Source organism: Podarcis liolepis (assembly GCF_965112155.1).
Source record: "Podarcis liolepis genome assembly, chromosome: 14".
Taxonomy (NCBI): Eukaryota; Metazoa; Chordata; class Lepidosauria; order Squamata; family Lacertidae; genus Podarcis; species Podarcis liolepis.
In genome coordinates, this window is record NC_139569.1 from 27761317 (window position 1) to 27784657 (window position 23341).

At 50.6% G+C, this 23341-nt stretch overlaps 2 protein-coding genes across 2 annotated transcripts in view; both read right to left on the reverse strand.

Annotated features, from left to right (window-relative positions):
* The window catches only part of WDR31 (WD repeat domain 31), a 79927-nt gene that overhangs the window by 30816 nt on the left and 25770 nt on the right, over positions 1-23341 (reverse strand). The window lies entirely within an intron of this gene.
* Positions 415-15606, reverse strand: ALAD (aminolevulinate dehydratase). Its single transcript, XM_083475224.1, has 13 exons — positions 15514-15606; positions 12783-12937; positions 11914-11964; positions 9948-10044; positions 9637-9772; positions 8650-8733; positions 7562-7650; positions 7202-7257; positions 6285-6372; positions 4363-4449; positions 4102-4231; positions 937-2544; positions 415-811 (listed from the first exon to the last, which is right to left on the reverse strand). Exons 2-12 carry the CDS (start codon positions 12893-12895, stop codon positions 2477-2479), a joined length of 999 nt encoding a protein of 332 aa, XP_083331350.1. The 5' UTR covers positions 12896-12937; positions 15514-15606; the 3' UTR covers positions 415-811; positions 937-2476.

A 23341-nucleotide genomic window follows, 5' to 3' on the forward strand; every position in this document is an offset into this window, starting at 1 on the left:
TTTACAGCCGCTCCGCCCCCGGCCACCGCTTTGTGAATGAAGACTTGGCTCTGGAAAATTGCTTTTGAACGACGAGCCTGAAGCTGGAGCAGAGGTTTGTTAAAGTGCAGTAGCGAGGCAGCCAGAAATTCAACAGGTGCAGCTCCTCCCCAACACACACTTTGGAGTGCCTCGTGTCACGCAGCTGCCAAAACCATATTTCATTTTATTAAAAAAAAAATCAGTTTCCAGAGAATGTAAACAAAGTAACTTGAATACTTATTTCATGCCCAGAACCTGTCAAGTAATTGAGACTGTGGGTTCCCCTGAGGAAGTGCAGAGTTGCATTTCCCCTCTTCTGCAGCATACAGTGCCTGTGCAGCAGGAGAGGATGGCAAGTGTGGCAGGAAGATTCAAGAACAATCAAGGAAACAGTGCAGTGTAGTATCAAAATGCTTTATTTGCAGAACACTGTTTGGATTTCTTTTCCAAAATCAAGCACAGCTAGGCGTTCTTTCTGTTTTCCGACGTATGTCTTATCAATACAAAATTGGGTATGGTGCAAGCAAATTTTTATTCTGAAAGTGTGGCCCAGATAAAGTTCGAGAACAACTGCTTTAAGGACTGTCATGTCATGTGCACATGCGAATGTGGTTTATGCCAGTGACCATTATGCCCCTGGCTCAGCCTCTTTTGCCATTCAAAATAGTTTTTTTTTAACATTAAAAACCCTCCTTCAAATTTGCTAAGTTCTAATGTAGAGCACTGGTGGGGAGTGGCAGGATTCCACACTGATATGTTATGCCCCCCCAACCCCAATGGCAACAGGGTCCTCCTGCCCAGTGGCGTAGCGTGGGTTGTCAGCACCCGGGGCAAGGCAAGTAATTTGCGCCCCCTAACCCCCAGATGTTGCGCCCGGTGCGGCTGGCCCCCCCTGCACCCCCCACGCTACGTCACTGCTCCTGCCTTCAGATCCTCTCTGCAGTAAGGCTCTCTGGCTTGCTCAGCACTTGAAAGTTGGCCGGGCACAAACTTGTGTTTATCATCCAAGGCGGCCTTCTTAGAAACTGCTGCTGGGGTCGTCCTGCCTGAACATCCTTCTAGTTTCCCCCATGCCATTACTACCTTGGTTTATATCAAACCAATTTCATGCCAGCCGCCTTGTACACTCTCTCTACAACACAGACCACAGAGAGAGGGAAGGCAAGGGCTAACATGGCTGGAACACATTCAACACATACTTGCACACTGAAGGGGACATTCTTTTTAAAAACACCAGCACTCCCTGCCTGTCCCTCCTCAACCCCCTTTCTTCTGTAGCCTATGTATTTCATTCTAATATTCCCCCCTCCACCACCACCACCAAGTAACCATTTCTTTCCAGGAAACATTAGAAATTTTATTTATGCTCCAAGAGGTGAACTGGTTACTTCCCAGCTTCACAGGTCAAAATCAGGAGGGTTGCCATGCATGTCAGCAGGTCTGGCTCCTGTGCTGATAAAAGCAGCAAGACGTGGGCGATGGAGAGGAGAAGCATTCAGTCGGGAAGTGGCACAGCCTCCTGTTATGCACAGGAGGAGACCGGGGTTTCCTCCCCACTCTTCCCGAGCAGCTAGGGACCATCACCTGTGCAAATCAGGAGAGGGCAGAGACTGCAAACCAGGCTCCCTTCTTGTTTTGATTTTTTTCCTGGTGGGGCTCCTGCACCCTAAAGAGCTCCACAAGGTATAGGCAAGTTGCTATTTCCAGAATGGGAAGGAAGCACACAGGTAAAGATCTGCCTGTGAATTTCACCTGTCCTGCATCAAATTAAAGAAGGTGCCATCTTGGTTGAGTCCCAGAGGATCTGCGTTCTCTGTTGCCTTGCTGCCTGTCTCCATCTGGTGAGGGTGGGGGTCCTGACTGACTCCGGCTAGTAAAGCTGAAGGTGTGGGGTATGCATCATGGCTTTTGGGAGAGGCTTGGGGAGTAGTGGCTGGTTCCCGCCCCCACCTACAGCTGCGGGATGGCATGACATCACCCCCACCCCGCAGCATTAATGTGGAGAAGCAGCTGGGACATCGTCCCGGGGTCCTTGCAGCACCAACAAGCGTCCCCCTCTGCCCCATTGCCTCACAGAGCTCCAGGGCACCTCTTTGGGGGATCTTTCACCAAAGCGTTCTTTCCCAAGCCGTAAATCATTTTACTGAATACCTAACTTGATTTATGTTCAACTATTCCTTTCTCGCAACATTTTTTTTAAAAAAACAACGCATATATTTAAAAAGGCGTCTTGGTTGAGAATTAAAAGAAATCCTAGTTCCAGGCCTGGAATGCTAAGGGACCATGGAGTCTGTTCTTGGAGATGGACACCCTTAGAGTGAAAGCATGTGAAGGGGGTTGATACTATAGTTCCCCCCCCCCCCCGCAACAACCATCTGCTTGGTCCATTCCACAACTTTCAAGACACTTCCGGGATTCTTATTCCAGCCATCTTTGTTCCCAGGAAAGCGATGGTTCAGGCCTGTTCTTCCTTCAGCCACTGGAGCAGCTGAGGCACGTAGTAGGTGATGATGATATCAGCCCCTGGAAAGAGAATAGTTTCCTTCTTTAAAAAAGGACCCACAGTTTATTTGCAAATGCCTTCCCTCAATTTATTCTGCTTGCCTCCCAAAGGTCTGAGGGCAGCCCCTCTTAATTCATCTGCTTTCAGTCTTTTTCATCGCTTCTCTCCATCTTCCTCATGCTGCTTGTGGAAATCCAATGAAGCTGAAAGTTGGAAGACTGGGGACAGATAAGAGAAAGCGCTTCATCGCACAAGGCAGGGCTAAACTCTGGAACGTGCTCCCCCAGGAGCCAGCAATGGCCACCAAATTGGGTGGCTTTAAGAGAGGATCAGAAAAGTTGTGGAGGAGAAGGCGACATATCAGTGCCTAGTAACCACAATGCCTATGCTCTGCTAGAAACCACAGGAGGAGAGAGTGGCTGCTGTGCTTGGGTCCTGCTCGCGGGTTTCCCATCAGCAACTATTTGCAGAATACTGTATGAATTTCTCCCCCTCAAGCTTATAAATTCAGAGCATTTGTAGATGATGTTGTTTTGCTTTCGGAAAATCCGATGGAGAACCCATTTTCTCCACTTGCTCCTGAAGGGGCTCTGTGGCACCAGAGAGCACCAAGTGACTGGAGGTGGCTGTGCGTCGCTCCAGGATCAGGGGCAGCATGTCTACGAGTCCCACCTGCTGCAGGGGCGGTCCCACGAGGGGCAAAATTGCTGCTGCACAGGCCATGTTGTGCTTGTGGGTGTCCCACCGAGCAGGCATGTGGTTGGATCAAGGATGAACCTTTGGCCTGATCCAGCTGCAGGGCCCTTCTTATTGTCAGTTTTGCATTTTGTGGTACAGAAAGTATTGGTTTACAGTGTAGAGATCTTTCCTATTCCAATTGATTCAAGAGGGTTCTGCAAGCTTCTCTGTGTGATACAAGCTGGAAGTTTCTAGCTAACAAGCAAGCTTCTATTCTGCCTACAAACAGGAAGAAGGTTCCTGAGGTTTGGGTTATTTCTTCAGAGAAGCTGAGCAGCTGGTTTAAACTGGTTCTGTTAACTCTTTCACTCAAGGTCATGCTGAGTATAATAATAAGGCCAGAAGGAGTCTGGGTTTCATTTTCTGTCTCTCTTTCCTTCTGGTATGGTGTTCTGTATACAGTATGCTAAGTATTAAGGTCTTATTGTATGTTTAAGTTAAGTCTGCTGCAAGTGGATTTCTTATGGACCGTGCCGAAGATGTATGGATTTGTGACTGTTATGCTCATTTGCCCTCAGTAGTAAACTCTGCTGGATGAAGTTTATTGACTCTGAGTTATTTGGAATCCTGCAACGTGTTTAAAGTTTTTACTCTGCTTAATGTACGTTGCGGTCTGCTCTGTATCAATATGGAGCAGAATCAATGGAACCCATCTGCCCAGCATTCCTGATTTCAGTACTGTAACCCTATCTGATGGAAAGCGCTTAAGGGCATCCCATGGAACGTTTCAAGACCTGGGAGGGAGGCCAGGGAAAGTACCCCTTTTGCCACAGGCGATGTCTTTCCCTGTGACACGGCAGCCCCCTCCACACACACACCCATTTCCCTTCCTCTCTCACCTGCTCTTCTGAATGCAGCCATGGCCTCCATCACCACAGCCTTCAGGTCAAAGGCCCCAGCTTGCGCTCCGTGCCACAACATGGCAAATTCTCCAGAGACGTGGTAGACGGCCAGCGGGTGGTTGGGATGCTGTAAAGACACAGGTGCATATCAGCCGAGACAGATGCCTTTCCCCTTTGCTCAGCCAAGATGCTGCCAAGGCCCACCCAGTGGGGGTGGGTGTCTCCCCTCCCACCCATTCTGGGGAGCAGGGAGCTTACCTTTTCCTTCACCTCCCGCACGAGATCAAGGTAAGGCATTCCTGGCTTGACCATCAGCATGTCTGCTCCCTCCCGCACGTCTCGGTCCTGGCAGGGGATGGCCATGTACAGAGAAAAAACACACAACAGAGGGAATTGGAAAAGGTTCAGAAAAGGGAAACCGAAATGATCAAGGGGTCGAGCAATTGCAATGTTGGGGACTTCTGAGTTTCGAGCAAAGGCAAGGAAGAGGCAACATGACAGAATTTTACAAAACTGTACCTGACATGGGAAAAGCTCCTTTTGAGTTTCCAAATAAGGCAGTTTCCTCCCCATCCCCCATGCTTCACATTACGTTTAGGATTAGAATATGTTGAATTGGAAAGTAAGCTTATTTGGCTACATTTCAAGGATGCCGATCTAGCTCATTCCTATATGCTCACGGTTCATTCCAGCCCTGCATACAAGCTATACATTTAAATCACATGGCTTTAAGGTGGATAGACAAGCTGGAGCATGTGAAGAGGAGGGCAACCAAAACGAACAAGGGTCTGGAAACCAAGCCTATTGAGGGATGGTGGTGGGCGTTGGCGATGTTTAGCTTGGTAAAGAGGAGTCTGAGAAGAGATACGAGAGCCACCTTCAAATATCTGAAGGGTCATCACATGGGAAATGGAGCTAGCTTGTTTTCTGCTGCCCCAGAAGTAGGGCCTGAACTAATGGGTTCAAATAACAAGAAAGGAGCTTCTTATGGAGAAAAAACATAACCATTTAACAGCTGAATGGACAGCCTGGGAAGGTGGTGGACTCTCCTTCACAGGTGGTTTTTAAGCAGAGGTTGGATGGCCATCTGCATTGCAGGGGGTTGGATGAGATGGTACCAGTTCCTGGAAACCACAGTGAGGGGACAGGGCTCTTGTGCTCAGATCCTGCTTGCAGGTTTTCGCACAGGTACCTGGTTGGCCCCTGTGAGAACACGGTGCTGGGGTACAGGGCCCACTGGCCTCATCCTGCAGGCTCTTCTTATGCTATGGCAGACAGGCATAAGGAGGCAGAATGGAGACTGCTTCAAACCAGGCCAGACCCTGGAGCCATCCGTGCTGGGGCTCTGACGCAGGCCAGCTTCGGGAGCTACAGTCCAAGGAGCTTTTTATTTGCTACCGTTTGATCAAGGGGGTGGGAGAGAGGCCACAGGAAAGGAAAGCCAAGCCGCTGCCCTCCAAAGCGGATTCTGCACGCAGATCAAGCTGCCCAAGGGTGGCTCGCTCTGGCCGCCTTCCAGGCACTCTCTGGGGGAACTTCGGTTGAACCTCGGACTTGATAACAGCTCAAGAGAGCAGCCCACCACCGAGGCAGGAGCCAGGGACAGGCCATTTCGGAGCCCGGCGAGAGTCTGGTTTTGCCGCAGCACCTCGAGGCGGGGTGGGGGTGGGGCTGTTCCTGAGGAACTGGGGCAGGGCAAGGAGGAACGAAGGACGCGCAGAGAGGCCTGGAGGTCGCTGGAGCCAAGGTAGAGCCCCCTAAGCAGCAGGCTCAGCCTTAATCCCTGTTTCTCAGACACACTAAATCCACTAAGAGGATCGCTGTGTTGAGTTGAAGGGAAGTCTGGGCTCATCCCACCAGCAGCCTCCTTCTCCTCTTCCACCTCCAGTACTGCCTTCCCCCGGTGTTCACAGCTGGAAGCTTAGATGATACGAATCACAAAACTATAGAGCCTTTGGGGAGGGGGCAGAGGTTTATCTAGTCCAACCCCCTGAAATAAAGGAATCACAGCTAGTGATTTTGCACAGAATTGTACAGTGAGAAGTGGAAAGGACCCCAAAGGGTCCAATCCTGTGCAATGGCCACCCGACCTCTGCTTAAAAACATCCAAGGAAGAAGCATCTGGCTCCTCCTGAGGGGGTCCGTTCCCTCTTTCAGGGAATGGGGGGGGGGGGACTCACCACAGCCCTCAAGGCCAAGCCCCGCGACCCCGGAGGGAGCTGGTAACACCGCCGGTCTCCAAAAGCAGGCTTGGACTGGGCTGCATCTCTGCATGGAACCAGAAAGAAGGACAAAAAAGGATCGAGCCTGTGAAATCACCCATGAGACCTCCAAGTAGTGATTGTGGGCAGCCCTTGGTCTACCAGATGTACACTGAAACACACCTCCCATTAGCCCCAGAAAGAATAGCCAAGGCCAGGGTGGGTGGGACTTGCAGCCCAGCAACACCTGCTGGGCCACAAACCCCTGCAATTTGCCTTCCCCTCCCCTCCCAAGGGCTGATACAGCGTATGCCGCCTCGCCTCAAAATGGATATTGCAAATCTGGAGAAGGCTTGAGAAAAGCGTCAGCCAAAACAATCAAGGGGATGAAGCGCCTCCCCTAAGAGGAAAGGCCGCAGCCTTGGGGACTTTTTAGTTTGGAGAAAAAAACAGGAAAGAGGTGACACAGCAGAACTTTGCAAATCTAGGCCTGGTGTGGACAGAGGGAGGGTATTTCTCCCTCTCTTCTTGTGCTGGAACAGGTGGACATCCAGCGAAGCTGAACATTGGAAGATTCAGGACGGAAAAAGGAAACTTCTGTAGTTAATCTGTGGAACCCCCTCCCGCAGGAGGCAGCCAGGGCCACCAACACGGATAGCTTTAAAAGAGGATTAGAGAAATTCATGGAGGAGAGGGCTATTGATGGCTACTAGCTCAGGCTCCGTAGCTGGAGGCAGCCATGCTTCTGAATCCAAGTTTCTGGAAACCATGGGTAGGGAGTATGATGCCCTGGTGTTCAAACCCTGTCTGTGGGTTTCAGTCACTGTGAGAACAGGATGCTGGACTAGATGGGCCATTGGCCTGACCCAGCCTCACGGCTCTTCTCATTTTCTCACCTGAAGGGGCCGTAGAAGCAGGAAGCAAACTTGGCACTGTAGCTCAGGACGGAAACCTGCAGCCGATACAGAGGAAAGGTGAGGGAGGTTTGATGTCTAAAGGGCTTTTTTAAAAAAACCCACACAGAATCTCTTGCCCCCTGCCTGCCAGACCCCTCACAATCTCTCTTGAGGAGGCACAGGGAGGGAATCGCATCCATTCCCCTCCACCCTTAATCTGCGGCCCTGCAGGCCCATCGAGGTACGTCGTTGCCATGGCAACCCAGAGGGCCTCCGGTCGGCCTAGTAAAGGCACCACGATCCTGGAGGGCTCTGTGAGAAGGTCTGCCAAGGGAGGGTGCGGGCTCGTCCCCGGCTCACCTTGTTGCCCAAGTCGTTGGAGACCAAGGCCTGCTTGATGGCGCCAATGCGCCCGTCCATCATGTCCGAGGGGGCCACGATATGGCATCCTGGAGGAGGAAGATGGGTGGTGGCTCAGGGGAGCTGAGGGTGGACCACTGCCAGGGACGGGCTGGCAAAGAGGAGTGGTGGGAGGCACCAGCCAGGGAACCCCCCGAGGGAACTCCCAGAGGAGGAAGGCTCAGAGCCGGGGGATTGGTGGTGGGACACAGAGGAGAGGTTGGAGGGAGAAGATTTGTGGGAGAAGGTGACAGATGCTGAGGGGGAAACAGGGTTTGGTGAGCAGGGAGAGATGGTGACAGGGAGCAGTTCAGACTCTGAGGCTGAAGCAAAGGAGGGGCGTCAAGAGGTTGCTGAAGAACCCAGGGAGTCTCCCTCTCCTGCTGCAACAAGCTCCCCTCCCACTGGTCTCCAATAGCACGCAGAAGGACAGAACAGAGGCCAGAGGTGCGCAAACACAGTCTGAGACTGCTTGGGAAACTTCTGGGAGAGGAGGCGCCTTAAGGGTGGTAGAAGGCAGACACCTTCCATCCTGGCACCTGCTCCATAGGGGTAAGACCTGCTGCGAAAGGGTTGCTGTATGCCATTTCCTAGAATAAAGAGTTAACTTCATTGGCATCAGATATTCGCATCCTTTCATGCTGACTTGCATCCGACTCCAGCCCTGATAGACAGACTCCCTTGGCTGCCAGCTTCCCCAGGGGCCCACCCACCACACAAAAGGAGCCACCCAGCCCAAGCAACCTCAGAGGAGCCATGCTCAATCAGGGCAAAGGCCTCTCTCCTCACCTAGCAACAGCCCCCAAACAGCTGCCATTCCAAGGTAGGCTGCCTCTGAACCTGGAGGTTCTGCTTAATGTCCTAACCAAGAGTTGTCTCCCCTCAGAGTTTTGCCCTAACCCAACTTTTACACTCCCTCAGCTAAGCAGCCGCGGCCGCTTCCTGCAGCAGAGAGACCTGTCTTCCAGTCTCACGTCCGTCTGGAGTGTCATTCCTGTGGCACCTGCGCAGTGCTGCTGATGGGGCTCGGCAGCCAACTGTGCTCTCACCTGCCTTGGCATAGGCCAGAGCTACCTCAGCCAGCCTCTGGCAGCTGGTCTCGTTTTGGAGGGTGCCATCTTCCCGAAGAATGCCTGAAAGGGAAAGGGCAGTGGTCAAGATTCTGGGGGTCCAATTTCTCCATATTCCACCCCCTCAACACACACACACACACACAGACACTGCTCCCCAAATTCCACTGGCGTTCACAAGGACTCTTGGAAGCAAACACCAGAAGCAAACCAGGAAAACTTTGTTTCACCCATGTGTTGTTTATAAAGTGTGCTGTAGTGACGTGATAGCAGCCATATTTCAAGAGAGATAAAAAGGGGGGAGCCTGAGGTGTTAAGAAGATGCAGGATAGAAAACAACACGGCATCAGCAATTTAGTTGAAAGAAACATGAGAATAAGTGAGATTTAAGAAAAAGATGAAGTTTGGAATAACATTATGTTTAAACTAAGTATTTAAGTATTTGATAAAATTATTTAAAGTCGGAGACATAATTTTTGAAAATTACAAAATAAGAGTTGAAACAAGGTGATAAATTGCTGCTTATAATGTTAAAATTGGGAATGCAGGAATGGGAGATGTGAGGAAGCCCAAAAGGTTATGGAAATATGGTTTTTGGATATCTGATTTTGTTGTAATTTTTTTTTCTATTCTATGTTAATCCTTTTGCTTTTTTCTGTTTTACTTTGTTTGTTGTACTTTGGTGATGGTACTTTATGTGCTTGGTGATTATATTGTTTAAAACCTTTAATAAATATCTTTTAAAAAAAAGGGGGGAGCCTGAGGAGGCCTGCAAGAGGCACAGCATCAATGCACTGAACAGATATTGCTTCCCTTACATCCCACAAAAAAAACCTGGAGACCCAGATTTGGGAAACCCTAATTCAATGCAATACACATGGCAGAATTTGAGGGGCTCTCCCTCTGCCCTAGGCCCTGTGACAAGAAGTGGGGGTCTTGCTCCTGCTCCCCTCCGGCAGCACTTACCACAGTGCCCGTGGGAGGTGTAAGGGCACAGGCAGATGTCGCAAGCGATCAGCAGCTCAGGGAACAAGGCACGGATCGTGGCAATGGCCTGGATCACCGGGGTGTCCTTGGTATCGGCCGCAGATCCACGCTCGTCCTGCGGCGGGGCGGGGGGGGGGAGGGGCAGGCAGGAGGAAGTTGGTTAAACTGCAGCCGGCAACATGGTAAGCAGGGCTGGAGCTCAGCAGCCAGGTGCAGGATTTGTGGATGGAGGCTAATCTAATTGAACATATGACTGAAACTGCCAGGGTGCCTCCACCCCCTTTACCCACCTTGACAGCTCGGCTTGGGACCCCAAAAATCAGAATGCACTTCAGGCCATCAGCCACAAGGGGACGCAGCATCTCCTCCAGCCTGTTGACCCCATAACTGTGGGGGGAGGGGGCAGAGAGAGAGAGAGAGAGAGAGAGAGACCAAAGGAGGTTGATGAGCAAAGCGATAGGGTCACATAGGCACTGAGAAGCTGCTGCCCCCCACCCCCGCAGGGACCCCACGTCTCAGCAAATGGCATGGATCAAGCCCACTGCCTTAGCAAGGAAAGCGCGTCTGCTGGATCAGCCCCAAGCGGCTCCCTCTAGTCCTCTGTCTGGTTCTCCCGTGGAGGCCAGGCATATGCCCAAACCCCATCCCCAAACGCAGAGCATGAGGGCAGAAGCCCCCTCCACCCCAGTTATTTGCCTCCACCACCTGGCAGTTTTAAGGTATGCTGCCTTGGGACGTGGACGTTCCACTAAGTTTTTATCAGGCATGTCAGGTCAACAGGTAAGAGCGCCCACTGCACCAGGGGGCAACCAGATGGGAAGCCCGGCAAGCAGGATAGGATGGCATCCCTGGGCCCCTGTTCACTGCTCCCTGCTCCTCAGCCAGTGGCATCACTGGAACACAGCTCCTGAAGCTGCAAGATGTGTCATGCAGTGATTGAAAGGCCCCATGCATTCTCTCTTCTTCTTCTTCTTTTTGAAAATAGTTTGTATTAGGTTTTCAAGAAGATGAAACTGCAGAAGCAGAGAAGTTGTCTGTTGGCTTAAGAAGGCCGATTCCATTTCATTAGACTGCTGTGTTTCCCCCCACTCAAGATACACAGAACCACTATAGGAAATATCCTTTCCTCCTCAGGCCAGTGTCAGATTTAGGGCAGTTCTCCACATAAGCCATGGGGGCGCAAAACCACCACCATCAAAATAACAGTACAGTGGTGCCTCTCAAGACGAACTTAATCCGTTCCGAGAGTCTCTTCGTCTTGCGGTTTTTTCGTCTTGCGAAGCACGGCTATTAGCGGCTTAGCGGCTATTAACGGCTTAGCGGCTTAGCAGCTATTAACGGCTTAGCGGCTTTAAGAAAAAGGAAGCAAACTCGCAAGAACTCGCAAGACATTTCGTCTTGCGAAGCAAGCCCATAGGAAAATTCGTCTTGTGGAACGACTCAAAAAACGGAAAACTCCTTCGTCTAGCGAGTTTTTCGTCTTGCGAGGCATTCGTCTTGCAGGGCACCACTGTAATACCTGTGTTTATAAGGGGACTTACTGAGGAGAAACGCAACTCTACCAAAAGGAATTATTGCATGAAAATAAGAAAGGGAAGGGAGGGAAGGAACCATATTTTGTCCTCCCTCAGGGGACCAAATTACAAAAGTCCACCCCTGGTCTGACCAGCTGCTTCCCTTGGAGAAACTTTCTCAGGTCAAAGCCACAGCTCCACAGAGCAGCAAAGGCTCCCAAGCCATGAGAAGGCTGGGTTGGGCACAGCACTCTGTCCCCCCAGCCCAACGAGTGGGCCGGGGCCTTGGGGTGGACCTTGTTATCTCTCATCTCCAAGTTGCAACTGCAACAAAGGAGCTTTAATCTCAGGAAGGCACGATGGGGTGGAGGCAAGCATCAGCTTCTGGCTCTGCCCAATGGGAGCCCTTATCTTGCGGGGCCCAGAGAAGTCTGGGGCAAAGGCAGCTGGAAACATAAGCACATTCCTGCCCTTCTGCTGGAGTTTGAGCTGCATTGACTCAGGCAGGCAATATGGGGAAGAAAAAATGAATGGAGGTTTGTATACAGAAAGTGCCAACTTCAGCACGCCACCCACAGCACCTCCGCAATGAGGCTCTCGGGTAGGACTGGGGAGCTGCCTCCCCACCCGCTGCCCCCAGTATCTCCCCAAGACCCTCTCAAGAATCGACAGTGCTGGGCCGGACAGATCCAGGGTTGGCTCAGCGTAAGGCAGTTCCCTACATTTCGACGTGTTCACTCACCGGGCTTGACCAGGCAGGCTGGCAATGGGCTCCACGGCATCTGGGCTGTCCCTGAAAAAGTTAAACAGGGGAAGTGGGAGCTGGAGAGGATCCTGGCAGCGAGGTCGGCAGACCCAGCGCAGCCAGAGACAGGCTCAGCGCCAAGGGACATTCCTTTGCCGTCACCTGGCAGTGGCACCATTGTGGGAACCCTGCAGCCCCCAGGAAAATAGAGGGCTGCCAACCACCCCCCAAACCAGGAATAGGAGGTTTTCTAGGTTGGGAGGCTTTGTGCCCCAAGAGAAGGCAGGGCTGCAGTTTGCCAAAGGCAGAATAGAAGAGAACCCCAGGGATCAGTCAGAAGTGTGGCTAATAGCCAGGGATCAGGAAGGGACAAACTAAGCTGCTCCCCCTACCCCACCCCACCCCCGTCACAAGCTCACAAGGTGGCTGTAGGCAAGCCGTGGTCCCTCAGCCCCTGACCACCCTACAAATATGGAGTTAAGGATACAGCCCTGCCCTGTGGGATAACCAAATGCTAAAATTAATAGTTATTATTATTATTATTACTTATTAAATTTGCATTGCCCGCAGATCTCAGGGAGGTTCACAACACCAAATTGCAACACGAAAACGCAAACTGCACGATAAAAATAAGAACAAAAGCAAACCAATAATCCCCTTCCCACAACAGATTTAAAAAGGCATCGGATGCCCGTCAGCCAAAGGCCTGGTTAAAGAGGAACATTTTCGCCTGGCGCCTGAAGATGTACCATGAAGGTGCCAGGTGGGAGTCGAGGACGTCAGAAAAGACCCAACTGGCTCAGACCCAGCAGGGCCCAACTAACCCAAGCTGGACTCCCCAGTTAGGAAACGGCCGAGAAACTCACGTCACAAAGATGGGGTAGATGAGGTTGGCTGCGCGGAAGCTAGCGGCCGTCGCCTGCCACAAGCGGAGGGTGGGGTGAAAGTAGCCACTGTGCAAGAGGGACTCGGTCTGCATCTCGAGGTCTCACCAGCCGCTGGGCCACGGGAGGAAAGGGCTCTGGAAAGCAGAGAGGCAGAGGCAGTTTTAGAGGGGTGGCTTCTCCTGCTGCTGGGGGTGCCACTGCCCAGGCCCCGCAGAGGACTCTGGGAGATGCCCCCTATGCATGCCCAACTCCTGGTGCAAGTGACGGCCAGGCACAGAAATGAGAGTAACGTCAAGAGAGTGCAGAGCGCAACCCCAACCCCACTAATCAGCCACAATTGGTCTGAGTATGCCTGCTACTGGGTGCAAGGAAGGACAAAGTAACTTAGAGGGAAATCTGAGGCCTGGCAGGGCACCTCTTTGTGTTGTAGGAGTCTAAGCATCTGAATCCCAGCAGCTGGAAACTGCAGAAGGGGAGAGTGCAGCCCTTACACTCAGATCCTGCTTGTGGGTTTCCCATAATGAGCATATGGCCTGCCAAGTGTGAGAACAGGAGGCTGGACGAGTTGAGTCCCTTTGGGCCAGGCTCTTCTTATGGAACGTCCAGGTGCAGAGGCAGTCAATCTGGATTTATAAGGTTCTCAGGGGCCCCTGGTAGAACAGGATGCTGGACTAGGCGGGTCCTCTTGGGTCTGATCCAAGTGAACTCTTCCTGTGTTCTCATGAAAGAGCATGCTTTAGGGATTAAAAACCTGCTCCCTTTACTTCGAAGGGGTATTTGGATTTTTGTAGGCGGTTCTGAAAACCAGGAAGACAATATCTCTCCTGGCACCCTGAAGCCTGGAAGAAGAGGCTGCTTAATAATCTCTCATCTGAGGGTGGCAAATTCCTCCACAGCAAGATGAAACGGGTTGGGTGGTGCAATTGGCCCACGCATGACATGAGGAGAGGCAGGCTGCCAGAGGCAAGAGCAAAAAGGCAGCCAGGGCTCTAATCCCGGTGGAGGAGGGCTCTGTTTTGGGCTTCAGACCAGAAAGGTTTATCAGGCCAAAAGTCCACGCAGCCCACCAGCCTCCTTTCCACACATCTGCCATCCAGGGGCTTCCAGAGAGCCCTAAGCAGGCCATAAAGGTAACAAGTACCGAGATAGACTGTCCCTGAGCATGTAAGTCTCACTGAGCGGTCAGTGTAGGTAGTGGCAGATCTCCCCTCCTCTGTGCATTTCAAAGCCTCCTAAGGCAGTGGCTGTCACCAGGTATTGTGGCAAGGAGTTCTGTAAGCCACTATTGTGTTGCGTAAAAAAAAAAGTCCTTCCTTTGGGTGCCAAGTCGGATCTGCTCGACCCTGAGCTTGAGCATCGGCAAGAGAGCTGACCTCACGTTCACCAGCTCTCTGCAGAAAAAGTTATAAAAGGAACCTGCCCAGGGGGTTCAAACCCCCGTCCCATCCCACCTGCTGACAACCTTGGGGGTCCAGTCACCTTCGCTGAGCCTAACTCTCAATTTAATGAGGACTAGGACTTGGGAGTGACCTGAGTTCAGATCCCGCTCCCTCGTCCCAAAAACCAGTCCTTAAGCTCCCTAGGTGACCTTGTTGTATGGGGGAGTGGGTGCCTCTCTCAGCCTAACCCACCTCACAGGCTGCTGTGAGAATACAGTGGCGTAGCGTGGGGGCTGCAGGGGGGGCCGGCCGCACCGGGCGCAACATCGGGGGGGGCGCTCGCACTCGCAGTGCTAAAATCAGTGCTAAAATCCACGGGTTAGGGGGCGCAAATTACTTGCCTTGCCCTGGGTGCTGACAACCCACACTACGCCACTGATAAGGGGAGAGGCAGAGAGAGGTTAAGCAAGCCTTGGGCCTGGTGTATGAAACAATAAGGAAACAGAAGTGTTTGGTTATGGAAGCTGACCTCCCTCCCAGGTAAAGTCGCAGGAGCAGATCTTTTATAAAATGAATGGAGCTTGAGCTGCAGGGCCCAGAATCCCAAAGGAACCCCAGAAGCGACTTAAGTCCACATTGCTTTTAAAAACTGGGTCCAGCTGACCCGATCTGAGTCACATGTCTCAAATCCATTCATTTCGGGTGGTATCTATTTCGACAATCCCAAAGTTTGGGAGTCAGTAGCACAGATGTCGTAAAGGCGGTAAGTTGGCCATTCTGCCGAAGAGCACTTAAATTCTTTCTGCCTATTGTCTCCAGAAAATGACACTGCAACTACCAGGATGTGAAAAAGTAGCTCGAAAAAGTAGAAAAAAGAATGGTAGAATCATAGAATGGTCAAGTTGGAAGGGACCCGAGGGTCATCCAACCCAACCCCCACAAGGCAGGAACTTTTTGCCCAACGTGGGGCTTGAAAACTATAAGGTACTGGGCATTTTCAAGTCATCCCAGTGACTTGGGCGAGTGAGATAACCCAAAAGAGCCATTTTAATCAAAATCTAAGGTGTAGTAGTTAATTAAAAAAAATAAAAATGCAGCGATCTGCCGTGGAACAACCCCATTGAAGAAGGTCACAGCGGAGAACTCATTGCTTAAGGGCTCCCCCAGCCCAGTTCGCGCTTCAGGGCCCCCCATAGGTCCGCCACGGCCCAGCGGAGGCCGCGGGCCATTGCAGCCCGCCGCCACTTCCTTCCGCTTCCTGGAGCCCTCGGATCTGCCGGAGCAAAGCTCAGATCCAGCCCCCTCCCCCTGCCCGGGAAGGCGATTCTCACCTGCTTCTTCTGCCGCGGCTCGCTCACGCGGGAGCAGTGTCAGCTGTTTTCCCGGCAGCCCTCGCGGGAAGCCACTTCGTTTGCATAGCCGCGCCCCCCAGAAAAACCTCAGCCCGTCTGCGAGCGAAGAATACGCTCCTCCCCCGTTTGGGCGGCCACGCCTCCTGCTCGCAAATGCCAGGACTGGGTGAGTTCAATGGCGGACCTGCGTTTTGGGGGCACTGACTCCATCTGGCAACAAAGCTGTCAAATCCTTGGGGCCCTGGGTGCCCGATCACCCACAGATTTCGGTGCCAGGGCCATGCACGCTGCTTGGCTGAGCGCAGTGAAGGTGTCTTTCTGGTGCTATAGATTATTATTTCTGCAGTAAAGCTGTGAGAGACCCTCCTGTCAGTCAACCCGTCTTTACATCCCTGCCAGTCAGCGGATGAATGAAGGACAGAGCTAATGCCCAGTCTTTTGCCACCTGTTTGCCAGCCCAGCCAGCCTGGGATTCTGCAAGAGTTTTTAATTGCTGGTTTGTGACATGTAGCAGCAGCAGTACGGTCTTTCAACACATCCGACTCTGGTATTTGTTATTAACCTTCATGTTATGCCTCAAGCAAAGCAGAAAGCAGGGAAATTAGAATGCTGATCAAGAACAAACACACACATATATATCGAACAAAGCAATATAATGAAAATAATAGATCTACAAGTACAGTGATACTATGGTTTACAACCATAATCCGTTCTGGAGGTCCGGTTGTAAACCAAAGCAGGTTGTAACCCAAGGTGTGCTTTTGCCGATGGGGCAAAAAAAATTGGGATGTTATAAAAAAGAGAGAGACGCACACTTCCAGGTTTGACGTGGTTGTAATCCAAAGTGGTTGAAAACCAAGGTAAAGGTAAAGGGACCCCTGACCATTAGGTCCAGTTGTGGCCGACTCTGGGGTTGCGGTGCTCATCTCGCTTTATTGGCCGAGGGAGCCGGCGTACAGCTTCCGGGTCATGTGGCCAGCATGACTAAGCCGCTTCTGGCAAACCAGAGCAGTGCACGGAAACGCCGTTTACCTTCCCACCAGAGCGGTACCTATTTATCTACTTGCACTTTGATGTGCTTTCGAACTGCTAGGTTGGCAGGAGCAGGGACTAAGCAATGGGAGCTGGCCCCATTGCGGGGATTCGAACCACCAACCTTCTGATCGGCAAGTCCTAGGCTCTGTGGTTTAACCCACAGTGCCATCCGCGTCCGAAAATCAAGGTACCACTGTACAAAGCAGTATATCTGAAAGGAGAGGGGGAGAGAGGGAAGAACAAACATGGTATTTGGGAGCAGTTACCGTGCTCCTAACAATGTGTTAAAAGTTACTTCTTACTCTTCCCATCTCAAGGGAAGGATAAGGGGTGTGGGAAGAAAGGAGTGGACCAATTCATGGAGGAGAAGGCTTTCAATGGCTGCTCACCATGATGGCTCTGCTCTGCTCTGCTGGAAACTGCAGGAGGGGAGAAGTGCTCCTGTGCTCAGGTCCTGTATCTGGTTGGCCACTGTGAGAACAGGATGCTGGACTTCATGTACCCCCCTGGACCTGATCCAGCAGCCAGGTTCATATTATGGTCCTAACAACTCATTAATTGGTTACTATCAGAATAGGATGTTGCATTGGATAGGCCTCCGGACAGATCCAGCAGGGTTCACCACTACTACATGCAAGCTTATCCAGTGGTACCTTGGTTGTCAAACTTAATCCATTCCAGGAGTCCGTCTGACTCCCAGAATGGTTTGAAAATCAAGGTGCAGCTTCCGATTGGCTGCAGGAGCTTCCTGCACTCAATCGGAAGCCGCGAAAGCCATGTTGGACATTCGGCTTCCAAAAAACGTTCACAAACTGGAACACCCACTTCTGGGTTTACGGCGTTTGCGAGTACCAAGGCATTTGACAACCGAGGTATGACTGTAGGGGGAGCATCCAGAATTCTGTTGGCTTGGTTTTCATAATGTGTAAACTGGCTCTTATCTTTGAGGCAGCACCCGAAATACAGTGGTACCTTGGGTTACAGATGCTTCAGGTTACAGACTCTGCTAACCCAGAAATATTACCTCGGGTTAAGAACTTTGCTTCAGGATGAGAACAGAAATCGGACGGCGGTGGCATGGTGGCAGTGGGAGGCCACATGAGCAAAAGTGGTACCTCAGGTTAAGAACAGTTTCAATTTAAGAATGGACCTCCAGAACGAATTAAGTTCTTAACCTGAGGTACCACTGTATTTATTTGTACAAGGGGGTTGGGGGTTGGAATATACACAGATAATAAGTTTTGGTTGTAGCCAGCTAGCTGGAGATGATATTGTTTTCTTGATATTCTCCTGTGGTTAGTAGAATAAGCTGCTACACCAAGCAAAGATGGCCAAACCTACAAATCACTTGGTGATGTGCAGATTTGCAGCAGGATCTTCTTAAAAAGGTCCCCATTGCCAGAGAGATGGTCGGAGGTCTATCTGCGGAGAGAGGGTGTTTCTGTGCCATAGGAAATGTGCTAGAGCCCAGGCTTCGCTGCCATCTGTCCCTGCCCTTGGTCTGGCAAAGCAGAGAAGGGGTGAAGAGGAATCAGCTGTTTTCCTGGCACTGACCCCCCACCAAGCTCTGCTGCTCAACAACTTGCAACTAACCCCCCCCCCCTCAAAGCAGCCTCCAGGTTTCCTGGGCAACCTGCCACCAGAGGCTGATCAAGTTGTCATCAATTTACTGCCATGGATTACGCCCAGCTGGGGTATCAGCCAACGATCACCCCACTCCAGGAAAACACAAAGGATCAGTGGGATGCAATCCAGCCCGCTTCTGGCACCATTATTCAGCAGCTGAAGGATGCCCACAACTCTGCCCTTCCCACTTACACATCACCAATTTGCATATATTTCACATGTGCTGATTAAACTTATGCAGAGACAGCGAGAGCCTTTGCAGCATCAGTTCTACGACACCACATAGTGCATTATTTCTGAAACTTGGGTCTCCAGCTGTTTTCAGACTACAGTTCACATCATCCCTGACCACTGGTCTTGCTAGCTGGGGATGATGGGAGCTGTAGTCCAAAAACAGCTGGAGACCCAGGTTAGGGAACAAAAAATAAGACCCAGTTGCCAAGAACCCTGAAGAAGCAACAAGGTTTAGGCAAGGTCTGTTGTCAACAGTTGCCAGCCGCTGACTCTGTGTGTCAACAGGAGGGTTTGTGGCGTGACAAAGAGGAAACATTGACTTCTGTCACTTCCAGACCACCAAATTCTGGAGCAGCTCCCAACATCCTCAGCCTCAAATGCTGGCCTAGGGTGTGGTTGTTTGTTTATGATTGGCTGTGGTGATCTTTGTTTTTATGTGTAAGTGGGTGTTTTGGATCAGGTTAGCCATATTGATTTGTATGCTGTTGGTGGATTCTTGTCATTGTCTTGTTGGGCTGTGTATGTGATAAAGGGGAGCCATAAAGGCGTCTTCTTCTGTTTGTCCCCGTGTCAGTTTCAGTTTATTGGTTAATTTTTCTAGTAAGGCTGTTTCCCATACTATTTGGTACCATTGGTCCATGTTTACTCCTGACAGGTCTCTCCAGTCTTCTGGTTATGGTGTTTCAGGCTGCTGAAAGTAGGTGGGTTCTTTGAAGTCAATAGCAGAGCACCTGCATAAGCGACGCTGACACAAAACCCCACATATATTAAGTATAATAGAAACATCGCCACCCGACCCCACCCCCACTCACCTTTCCTGCCCGCCCCACCTCTTTCCCCCTCTTCTTCCTAATGTCTCAACAATTGAAACTGATCTGTAAAAAATGTTACTTGGAAAAGAGAGAGAGAGAGAGACATTGCACATACTTTTGTAAACCAAAAAAATCTTTAATAAAAATACATTTTTTTAAAAAATGACCATGCTGGCTGAGGCTGATGGGAGTTGTAGTCCAAAACAAGTGGAGGTCCCCAGGTTGGGGGAAGGCAGAAATAAACTTTTTCTCAAAAGATTGTCCGACACTGCTCAGTGAAGACCCCGTGTCCTTGAGCCACTGAAACCACTGAAGAGGAAAGGAAGGGAGCCTCACTAAGAAGCTGATTTGCAGCAGTTGGCAAGCAGGACTGGCACTGAGCACACCCAGGAAGCAGGAGAGATGCCAACTGCAGGGAGTGACAGGCTCCCCTTTCTCTCCATGTTGCAGGAGTTTTGCTTCCAGGCAACTCACCCCAGAAGAGGCAATTCTGTGCCTGCTTCCCACGGAAGGTGGCTCCTGGCTGTCCTAGCCAAAGGGGGAAATGGGGAGGCAACAGCTGCTGAATGAGGGATGACAATTCATTTCCAAACCAATGAATATCCCAGAGACTGGCTCTTGTTCTGCTGGAGGCCCCCAGAGTAAGCCATCTTGCCCAGCACAATGCCAAGAGTTGCGTGGCAGATAATGTTTCCTCTTCCTTGGAGAGTCTGAAAGGGAAATCTGCGTTTTGCAAGTTCAATGCATTTTGTAGCTGCAGTAAGGAGGACACCCCACACTCGCCCCCCTCTGGAGTCAGCTCCAGAGCAGAGGCCTGCTTGGAGCCAAGCCCAGTCCTGCTGGGTTCTCCCGGCTGGCACCGCACACTTCAGACTTGCTAATTGATTCTGCTGCCATAAAGAGCCTCTGCCTCTCCATTGATTGGCCTGGAAAAAAAGATCTGACTTTCAAGGCCAAGCAATAAAAGAAATAATAGAGCAGTTAATATTTTATTCCGGCAATAAACACAGAAATACCATGCCAAATCCCCTTCTGCCCTCCCGGACTGGACTGCAAAGGCAGAACATAATAAATGGTGACATGCTGCATGCTGGCTGTGCCAGGGGCAGGCACTGAAGAAGAGCCTTCCGTTTGTCATGCCATGCCCAGTAAAGAGCCCACCCTCCAACATTTCTCCAGTGAAAATAGGGACATCCTATTGTTGTTGTTGTTGTTATTACTTTATTATCTGATTGGGTTGCCCCAGTCACTCTAGGTGGCTTCCAACACACACACACACACACACACACACACACACACACACACACACACTGCATTTTAAAACTTCCCTTTAGAGGGCTGCCTTTGCATGTCTTCTAAAGGTGGTATAATTACTTATTTCCGTGGCTCAGGGGTCACATAACTCCATGCCCTCAAATGAAAATAGGGGCATCCTAAAGAAAAGTGGGACATTCCAGGTTCATATCAGGAACTGGGACAACTTCTGTAAATTTGGGACTGTCCCTGGAAAATAAGGACACTTGGAACTCAGTTACATTAGTTTAAAAAATAAAAAAAAAGTTTAAAATGCGTTCTAACACCGTGACACCAGATGGCCTTGTGGTATTCCGTCTTTCTGCAATGTGATTTCCCATTATGAAGTTTACAACACGTTTCCCTGCAACTTTTTTTTTTTATGTGTCTAGATCCAGTCTTGGAGGATGTGAGCACTATCCTACTAACAGCCAACTGGACATTGTAATAGCTATTGCCTGTGGTTTATTCTCAGAGGCTGGCTATTATCCTACCTGAGAACATCAGCATGCGCCACACATTCAGGGTCACTGTTTTGCACATGTCAGCTCTGGGCCAGGGACACAGATAAGAGCATAAGAGCCTGCTGGCCCATCTAGTCCTCACAGTGGCCAACCAGATACCTGTAGGAAACCCGCAAGCAGGACCCAAACACAAGAGCAACTCTCCTCCTGTGGCTGAATATTCAAAGCTTCCAGACAGAAAACTATGGAACTCCCTGCTGCAGGAGGCAGTGATGGCCACCAATCTAGATGGCTTTAAAAAAGGGCTGCACAAATTAATGGAAAAGAGGACTTTGAAGGCTACTAGCGCTTGCCAACAAAGATCCGTATAGTTAAAGCTATGGTTTTCCCAGTAGTGATGTATGGAAGTGAGAGCTGGACCATAAAGAAGGCTGATCGCCGAAGAATTGATGCTTTTGAATTATTGTGCTGGAGGAGACTCTTGAGAGTCCCATGGACTGCAAGAAGATCAAACCTCTCCATTCTGAAGGAAATCAGCCCTGAGTGCTCACTGGAAGGACAGATCCTGAAGCTAAGGCTCCAAGACTTTGGCCACCTCATGAGAAGAGAAGACTCCCTGGAAAAGACCCTGATGTTGGGAAAGATGGAGGGCACAAGGAGAAGGGGACGACAGAGGACGAGATGGTTGGACAGTGTTCTCGAAGCTACCAGCATGAGCCTGACCAATCTGCAGGAGGCAGTGGAAGACGGGAGTGCCTGGTGTGCTCTGGTCCATGGGGTCATGAAGAGTCGGACATGACTAAACGACTAAACAACAACAACAGCCAGCATGACTATGCTTTGCCTCCATGGGCAGAGATCCTGCTTGCTGGCTTCCCATTGGGGCACCAGGTTGGCCACTGTGAGAACAGGATGCTGGACTAGATGAGCCATTGGCCTGATCCAGCAGGCTGTTCTTATGTACTTATGGTCATCGCTGTACTGTCTCTTTGTCTCTCCAACTGATAAAACTTTATATGATCATCACACATCACTCAGGCTCCATCCAGTGAAGCTGCCCCCTGGCACCCTCCAAAACGACTACAACTCCCATCAGCCCCTGCCAGCACAGCCATGTTCCCATCCGACCCAGCATTCCACAATGTGTTGACAGGGGCTGATGGGAGTCGTAGTCTGAAGCACCGCAGGGTGCCAGGCTGGGGGGAGACTGACTTAATTCAAATGAGCAGAGAAGCGCAGTGATGAAGGGCCGGATTGATCTTCAGCGAAATATTATGATGTTCCTTTCAAACAGCATGGCTAATCGTGTAATAACCGGAGACAGTGGAAGGTCCCAGCTCACCAGCATCAGACAGGAGCTTTTAAGTGGCCTGCATTTATTCAACGCCGTCTTTCGCAATTTGACAGGGATCGTTGGCAAGGAAGCAAAACTTAAGTCAAGGAGACAGCTAATCAATCCCTGGTGTTCTAAGATGAACCGGCCAACCAGCTAGCTTGCCCTGCGTTGATGGTCCAAGAGAGGCAGATGGCTTTTTGAAGTGAAGCCCCAAGAAAAAATTATTGATGCTCTCAGCCCTGTGAAATATATTGTGGTCCCATTGCTGTTAAATCTGCACACTGGGCATCCACTTGATTGTATGTTCGGACTGGAGAAGGGAAAACTGAGAAGTGATAAGACAGCCGTCATCAAATATCTGGATGATTGTCACATGGAGGATGGAGCAAGCTTGTTTTCTGCTCTTCTAGAGGGTGGGATCCAAACCAATGGATTCAAATTACAGGAAATAAAATTCCAACTAGACAGGAAAATAAAACCATCCTCATCATGACCACCATCATCAATCCTGGCCTTTTCCCTATACACATTGTCCATGTTTTCTCACAAGGAATCAGCAAGGCTGGTCAGATTCTTAGAAGATCCCTTCTTGGAGACCCAATGGTGGAAAAGGGACTGGGTCCCCTGGTTTGGGGAGGGAAACAAGCTGCAAAAAGAAGTCCAGCTTCTTATCTAAAACTCTCCCCACCTTGGCGTCATGGGGGGGGGGTGACCCCTGGATCTTTCTGACCAGGTACTGCAAGTTCCTCAGTTAGACATTTGAAGTACAGTGGTACCTCGGGTTAAGAACTTAATTCGTTCCTGAGGTCCGTACTTAACCTGAAACTGTTCTTAACCTGAAGCACCAATTTAGCTAATGGGGCCTCCTGCTGCCACCACGTCACTGGAGCACAATTTCTGTTCTCATCCTGAAGCAAAGTTCTTAACCCGAGGTAATAGTTCTGGGTTAGCGGAGTCTGTAACCTGAAGCGTATGTAACCTGAAGTGTATGTAACCCGAGGTACCAC